Source organism: Nyctibius grandis, chromosome 7 (assembly GCF_013368605.1).
Source record: "Nyctibius grandis isolate bNycGra1 chromosome 7, bNycGra1.pri, whole genome shotgun sequence".
Lineage (NCBI taxonomy): Eukaryota > Metazoa > Chordata > Aves > Nyctibiiformes > Nyctibiidae > Nyctibius > Nyctibius grandis.
In genome coordinates, this window is record NC_090664.1 from 9,224,677 (window position 1) to 9,232,868 (window position 8,192).

General features: G+C 42.2%; 1 protein-coding gene across 1 annotated transcript; it reads left to right on the forward strand.

Moving 5' to 3' along the window:
- Window positions 1–6,091: 6,091 nt before the first annotated feature.
- LOC137665758 (C-C chemokine receptor type 5-like) lies at window positions 6,092–7,898 on the forward strand. The gene is made up of 2 exons (XM_068405139.1): window positions 6,092–6,110; window positions 6,773–7,898. Exon 2 carries the CDS (start codon window positions 6,784–6,786, stop codon window positions 7,852–7,854), a length of 1,071 nt encoding a protein of 356 aa, XP_068261240.1. The 5' UTR covers window positions 6,092–6,110; window positions 6,773–6,783; the 3' UTR covers window positions 7,855–7,898.
- Window positions 7,899–8,192: the final 294 nt, after the last annotated feature.

An 8,192-nucleotide genomic window follows, 5' to 3' on the forward strand; every position in this document is an offset into this window, starting at 1 on the left:
TGATAAATCAGTGAGTAGCTAATTTTTTTCCTTTTTTTTATCTGTAAATGTGTATATATAGATACAGATTCACTCAGTGGGGAAATATATGCACCTAATGACAGTGGCAGTAGAGCTACCATTCAAGCAGAGACACTATCTTTAAGAACAATCGGGTCTTGGAACTAGCTTACAACTCAGGATAAGGCTAAATGTAAGAGTAGAGACTTGAACTGGACAAATGGCGTAGAAAATTATAATCTTTTTTGTACTAGAAACTTACTGGGTCTTGGTTTCAAAGATATCGCAGGAGGTCAGTATCTTGAAAATGTATTCTGCTAAGGATATAAACTCATCAGACATGAAATCCTGCACACTTAATCTAACCTCTCCAAATCTAAGCCACATCTTGCTCTATCAGATGCAGATGGCAGATGTTCTTCATCACTATCCTATCACATGGTTTCTTTGTATTATTCAAGCATTTAAGCTGTTAAAGGTGTTGTTTCACTACCATGTTATGAAGGGATATGTTCTTTGGGATTGGTTCCTCTTTTTAATGGGATGTCTCTGAGCCACCACACTAGAAAGCCTGTACTCCATATCTCATATATATCAGTCATGATCTGGCTTGCAATTTTTGTTGATGAGGTTTTACGTGAATGAAATTCATCGCTACTACACTGGAATTATACCATTCTCACACACAAGGAGAGGTGAGCTCCTCTGCTTGGATAAATGAGACTTGCCACTTTAGTATTAGCAAAACAGCTACAATAGACTAATAATATAATTTTTTTTGGTAGTATATCAAATATGCAGCTATAGCAACATTTGCTTTCATGGAAGAATGGCACTGTCATTTGCCAGGAACAGTTGGCAGTGTCAGAGCAGTGGGCTTGAACTTCTCTGTGTGGAGACCCTTATAGCAATAACATGACAGGGCATGATCGTATGACATATGTTGGCAATCTCCACTCCATTCTATTATCTTTCTTTTTTTTATACTCAAGTTCACCCCCAGAATGGTCGTGAGTACAACTGTTGTTTGAATTACTCTGAATTCAATGTTTTATCTGAAGCAGTTCAAGCAAGAGACACTGGAAAAAAAACCCCCCACCTGAACAGAGATACTAGCACAGGACTTAGCCTACACAAGAGAAGAGCCCTCTTACACATATAGTCATGATTTGGAGGAAGACATTTAATAGCTCTCTCAAGTTTCTGTTTCTCAGAGTGCTTATTTTCAGTGCTTATGCTACTCTTTTACTGTACATTTATTTAGGTAAGAATACCTCCTACTTCTTTTGTCTTGCAACCACACAGACTGACTCTATTTAACTGCAGAAAAGCTCAGAATTTTTGCAAGACTGTCTTTCTTGGTTTGGTGGGGAATGGAAATTAAGCCTGTTTTTTCCAGCCCAGAACGTATTTTTCCTTGAAAGTTCTGCAGGGATGAAAAACACTCATCAGTTAGGAAGCAAGCAATTCTGAAGAGATGTTTCTAATGCTCAGCTGTTATAAAAGAGGAAGAGGTTTCCAAAGTGAGGTTTAATTTTGGAAGGGACTGTCTTTTCCCAGTCATATCCTGGAAAGAAATCCTGTGGTCACTACCACATGAAAAGATGTGCTTGAGGGAAACTATCAGCTCAGAGTCTTACATATAGCATTTAGATTACACTCCCATCTTTTCCTTCAAGATTTCTTGGTAACTTAAGAAAAGTTCATACTTCTATGCTTGCTCTCCAAGATGTCTTTGGTGTTTGTGAACAGTCTTCTCTGTAGTTTTGCCTGTCCACAGACTCCTTCTGGAAAGTCAAAGGCAAAGTTAAAGAGATGGAGTTGTTAGCAGGGAACATTGGGCACCTCTCTTGCAACAGCTGCCATCAGGATATGGGGTATTACTTTTCTTCATTTAAGTTTCAGTTTTACTCTGTGCTACATTGTACTTTTCTCTCTTCATAAAGTGCCCTAGATGCAGCTGACACATACTTTTAAGCTAACTACAAGTCATTAAGCAATTTCTTTTTCTGTATGACAAACGCTGCCATTTGTGAAGAGGAGGACAGTGAGGGCAGGGGGCGTAGCGCTGTGTTACCCGTTCATACATTTCAAAAGAGAAAGCTTGTCTTAGAACATAAAAAGGGAAAGAGAACTTTAGGGGACATCCAGTTTTGAGATAAGCAGCTCCATGAATGCACGGATGCTCTTCTAATGTGTAATTATCGAACGTTCTGATTTCCGTGAGGAAACTTTGTCCAAATCCCCTTTAGGGTACGGCAGATTCATTGAGCAGTGACAACCGCCATCCCTGAATAAGCCAGTGTAGCAACTCAGGAGCCTCTTTGAATTACTCGAACATGGAAATGAAATGTCTGACAGTCATACCAGCACCTAGACACTTCTATAGCTAAAGGTGACACACTACAGATAACAGCGAATACTCAAGGGCTAGCAAGGCTTCCCTCAAAGCAGCTGAAATACAGAAATCTGAAAAGACATGATTTAGAGCTACGTCCTCATTACAAGAGTCTGTGATGTTGCAGTAAGTGCAGCTTTGTTAAAGAAATGAAATTACATTTATTTTGGCTCACAACATTACAATTATTAAGAAAATAAAATTTTCTCCCATCCAAGCTGTAACCCCATTTTCTCTGCAAGAACTCTTTCCCAGGGTGCGGGAATTTGGCCTGAGGCTTGGTGACACTTACTGTACCCAACTTCTTGGAGACTCAGAACATAACCAGTCCTCCGAGGGGACACAAGAGTAGCTTCTTATTAGACTGCTCACATATTTAGATGCTTTTGCATGATAAGCACATAGGGTAAATTAGAAGGGAAGGAGGGCACCAAAGAGAAAATTCGCCTTCTCCCATATGTCTACCTTAGGTTTGACTCAGTTGCCTGCTTTTGCAGTAATTGTCCAGAACTTCTGTTAGCAATCAAAACTACCCTGGGCATGCAGAAACTGTGGGTGTGCGGGCAGGACAGTGGGCACTGATAGCCACATGCAGTCCATAAAGTAAAAGAGAAAGCCCCACAAATGAAAAACATTAAGACTTACTGAATATCCATTTGTAATTTTGGAAGGAAAATAAGAGGGAAATAAGACAAATAATCACAAGTTCCCAAATCAGAATCTCTCAGAAGAGCCTGTTTAATACTTACAGCACAAGAGCAGAGATAAACCTGAAGATTCCTTTGCTAACACACCCATTCTGAAGGTTCATGCTTAGATCATTTTAGTGCCAAAACCAGACTTCTTGGTGAGGGCTACAGCTTCTGCAGAAGATGTTCTTTTCTGCGTGAAAATGAAAATTGGAAAAATGGTTAAAGATAAATGAAAAAAAAACCCACAAATGCAAACAGTAGTTTCCAATAGAATTTGTTAGCCAGATGAGTTTTCTAGAGCTCTTTGTGATTAATACTGCTTGTGTGCAAAGGATATGGAATTTTTTAGAAAGCATTTTAGAAAACATTTTTAATATTTTGTGTTTGTTGTGAAGAGGAGAATCTCACTTCTACACCATGCAAACACTCAGAGATTTACCATCAGGTCACAGACAGCAAAAAAAAATAACTACAGTACATGCTGTCTTTCTAGGCAGCATAAATGTGAATTGTACAGGGCAGGAGCTTAATTTTGATAGTGGGAAGGCGTGCTGAGTCTGGCTGGAATGGACTTAATTTTCTTCACAGCAGCCCTTACAGTGCTGTCTTTTAGATTTGTGACCACAGCTGGGATAGGTGACCCGAACTGACCAAAAGGATATTCTGTGCCATATAACATCATGCTCCCAGCAATAAAACTGGAGGGGGAAGTTTTTCCAAAGTAGGCATTGCTCAGAGACTGGCTGCCCATCCGTCTGCTTGGTGGGAGGTAGCAAGCGTTCGTCCTTGTATCATCTGTTGTGGTGTTTTCTGTTTTCTTTGCTTATTCAACTGTCTTTATCTCAACTCACAAGTTTTTCTTGCTTTTCCCTTTCTGATTCTCCTCCCCATCCCGTGGTGGAGGGAGTGAATGAGTGACGAGGCTTAGCTGCCTGCTGGGGTCAACCCATCACAGGAGATAAGACTTGGGCAGCAAAGGAGACAAAACTGTAGGGAATTAATTACCTTTAGTTCTGTTACTCCCACAATTATTTTCTGTTGTTTTTAAATCTCAAAATAAGTTACAAACTAGATTAAAAAAATTATTACTTTCTTTGTGTATATACAAAGATTCAACAAGGCTAAGTGCGCCAGGGGAGGTTTAGATTGGATGTTAGGAAAATGGTTTAGTGGTGGACTTGGTAGTGTCAGGATTACGGTTGGACTTGATGATCTTAAGGGTGTTTTACTTCCTAAATGATTCTATGATTCTATGAGTCTATGATTCTATATGAGTGTATATGTGTGTGTATATATATATGTATGTATGTATACTTGTGCATATACACACACAGAAAATTCTCTTAACATCATGTAATCAATAAAATTTGTTCATGAAGATTATTTGTATTTTTTATATATATATATATACACTGAGATAAAGACCCAGATTAAAACTAGGTCCTCTGGATCCTGAACAGTCTGTAATTACGTATCAGAAATAATGCTTTCCTCAAACAGCTGAGTAGCCTAAGATGCTTCAGAAATTTCACATGCTACAGCTCAGAATGGCCCACCATGTACTTAAATTCAGTTTCTACCAAAAAAGCAGACCGGGGGCCTGCCCTTGTAACACTCCAGCCACAGGCTGAGTTTCTTCAGTTACAATTTAGTCTTGCAGAACTCAAGTGCAGAGAGAATGAAGTGGTGGTTTTGAGAATGTGGTCTCTGCAAAAGACGTCTGCAATCACACAGGTTAGACCTCACCATTGAAAAAAGTGCACGGTGGGGCTGCAAGCAGGAAAGGAGCAGACATTGCTGCACTGCATGAGTGGTGAGGGATCACAGAGCAAGCTGGGGCAGACAGCACTACCTGAAGTCTTCTGTGTCGGGAGCACAGTCTGCTGTCTATGTCAAGAGAACAGGCATCAAATTGCCAGGAAAATGCAGATTTCAAAACCATCAACCTGCTATGAACAGCCACCAATCTGCCATGAAGTGCCTGACCAAACTAGTCATGATGACACAGGAAGAAAGAGCAGCCCTTTCACCAGCAAAGAGCTCTATTTGAGTGGCTACCAAACACATCGATTTCACTTCCCCACTAAGTGACCAGGAAGGACATTTGGTCCCTCTGACACCCATCTTCACAAAATCCTCTTCCCAGCTTCTCACGGGACCCGAAGGAATTCTCCCATTTCCTCCGGGCATCTGTGAGAAGACAGATCTCCTCAATTCTTCAGAGACCCCATTACACAAAGCTATGCTGCTGCATCTGGCTCACAGCCCTAGCAGGGACTTGGGAAAGGGGGAGGATTTGGCAACAGGAAGGGCTGACATCAAAGTCACAAGCCTTTACCTGCTCCCACTATAACAGAACTTGCCTGAGGGCTTTCACAGCTCTGCTGCACCCTTGCCTCCCAGGCTGTGACTCCTCCCTGCAAGGGAAGCCCAGTCCCTCCAACAGTCCCCAAACCAAAATGGGAGGGACAGAGAGTTTGGGCAACCCTTGCACTTCCTCAATTACTATGTCACCTCCCTGGAAACACTGACTAACAAAGGATGAAGGACAATATCAAACAACTGCTACACATGAAGAACTGTTGGTGCCCACTCACAGCGATGGCCATATCTGCCTTTCGCCTTTGCACGCCCTCCAAGGCACTTAGCCAGTCAGAACTGTGGAGCTCCTGAATCACAGCAGCTCAACAGCTACTGAGACAAGGAATCAAAACTTCTGTCATCCCCAAGCACTGACGAGGTCTTTCAATTGACAGGAAGATGCCACAACACATACAGGTGCTATAGGCCATGCTGATAGCAACTCTCATCTTTTATGCCATTTGCCAAGGTGTTTGCCTATCCGTTCTTTCTACAGGACTGCACACCATTTTCCTTCCAGAGCTACCTAAGACCAGCACGCTTCCATGGCCTACGCCTGACCCAGACTCTGTAAAGGACACAGCACTTGCCATTTTAACCCACGCCAACGCTGCCGACTTGCTGCTCTGCAACACCCAGGACAGCAGGTCCACCAGGTGGTAAGTTTAGTACTGTGCAAAGCTCATTTCCACACCTCCAGTGACCTCATTCCCACAGGCTCCCACGAAGTCATGAACAACCGGAACAAGTGGTAGTCAGTTTGTTTTACCCATGTCACAGCACCTTTGCAGGCACCGGTTTACACCTTGTCACTGTCTGGTCCTCCTTGGGTGAGGGCTACAGTACGGGCTGGCACGATGAGAAGGTGGCCAAGTGCCAAGGAGAAGCACCGCTACGCTCTGCGTGCCAGTCACTGTGCTTTCCTGGTGCTGCCTTGCTGGCTTGCTCCATCCCTTTGGAAAGCCACTGCTGAGCACAACAGCCCTGAACGACACACTGCTCGGGTTAAATTCATCATTCCGCTGCTTCTGGTTGGGTCAGGCAGCTGACCGGCTACACTGAGGATGGAAAACGCACCAGACAGCGTACACGTAGGAAAGGACAGGCAGCACGCTTCCAACACGCAGCGACGTGACTTCACAGGTATATAGACGGGCTTCCTGGGAGCTCTGCATTTTCATGCTCTTCCACACCTTGACGAAGCAATGCTTATGTGCTCAACAGCAAAAAGCATTCTGGAGGAGGACATCAGCATGTTTCACTCCCCTCACTACCAAGCTTGGAGCTTCCTCTAGTTTAACATCCTTTTCTTCCTTTCCAGAACAACACACCATGGAAAACCACACTGTAGACTCAGTCGACTGGCCACTGACAACAGAATTCGACTACAGCGACTCGGCACCATGCACGGGAATTGAGGAAAAACACTTTGCAGCAAATTTTTTGCCACCGCTTTATTCTTTGGTGGTGATATTTGGCCTCATAGGCAACATGCTCGTAGTCCTTATCCTGGTAAAATACAAGAGATTGAAGAGTATGACTGACATCTACCTGCTCAATTTGGCAATTTCTGATTTGCTCTTTGTATTTTCTCTCCCTTTTTGGGCTTATTATGCTGTTCACGACTGGATATTTGGGGATGCTCTGTGTAGAATTCTCTCAGGTGTCTACCTCCTTGGCTTCTACAGTGGGATCTTTTTCATAATCCTGCTGACCCTGGACAGGTATCTGGCCATAGTGCATGCAGTGTTTGCTTTAAAAGCTAGGACAGTTACCTACGGCATCCTCACCAGTGCTGTCACTTGGGCTGTTGCTATTTTTGCTTCTGTTCCTGGGACAGTATTTCACAAAACTCAAAAGGAAAATTCACGTTATACTTGCAGTGCTCATTATCCAAGTGATGCCACAATAAACTGGAAGTACTCCTATACTTTAAAGATGAACATTCTGGGACTTATTGTTCCAATGCTCATTATGATTTTCAGTTACTCACAAATTCTAAAAACATTATTGAGATGCAAGAATGAGAAAAAACAGAAGGCAGTCAGGCTCATTTTTGTGATCATGATTTTTTACTTCATCTTCTGGACACCATTCCATATTTCTACTTTTTTGCATACATTTCAAAATTCACTTTTTGACCCAAATTGTGAAATCAATGGTCAACTGGAGAAAGCAATCCAAGTGACAGAAACAATATCAATGATCCACTGTTGTATCAATCCTGTGATCTATGCATTTGTTGGAGAAAAATTTAGGAAATATCTTTATGCCTTTTTCCGAAAGCATGTTGCAGTCCACCTCTGCAAAAGATGTCCAAATCTTTACTCTGAAAAATTAGAAAGAGTTACTTCCACATTCACAGGATCCACTGCAGAGCATGACATCTCTACTGGACTGTAGAAATATATCAAACATTAGTTAGTAAATGTTGCACCACTCACTTTGCCTTAAGGATTGCGTGACATTATTTGAGATCTTTATGTCAACCACTACTGAAAACTATATGGCCCTCAGTTCTTGTAGGTCTGGTTAACTGTTCCCTGGGGTTACAGCATTTTCCATTCTTGAACTAGGAGAACCAGTGAGTTCTCCAGGAAATGTTAATACCATAGCTGTATCACATCACGATTTAAATGGGGTCCCGAATAGTATGATTCTGTTTTTTGACCCAAAGTCTATCTGATGAACAAATGCTAGTGAGATTTACCTGGGGGAATACAATATTGAAGAGACTAAGG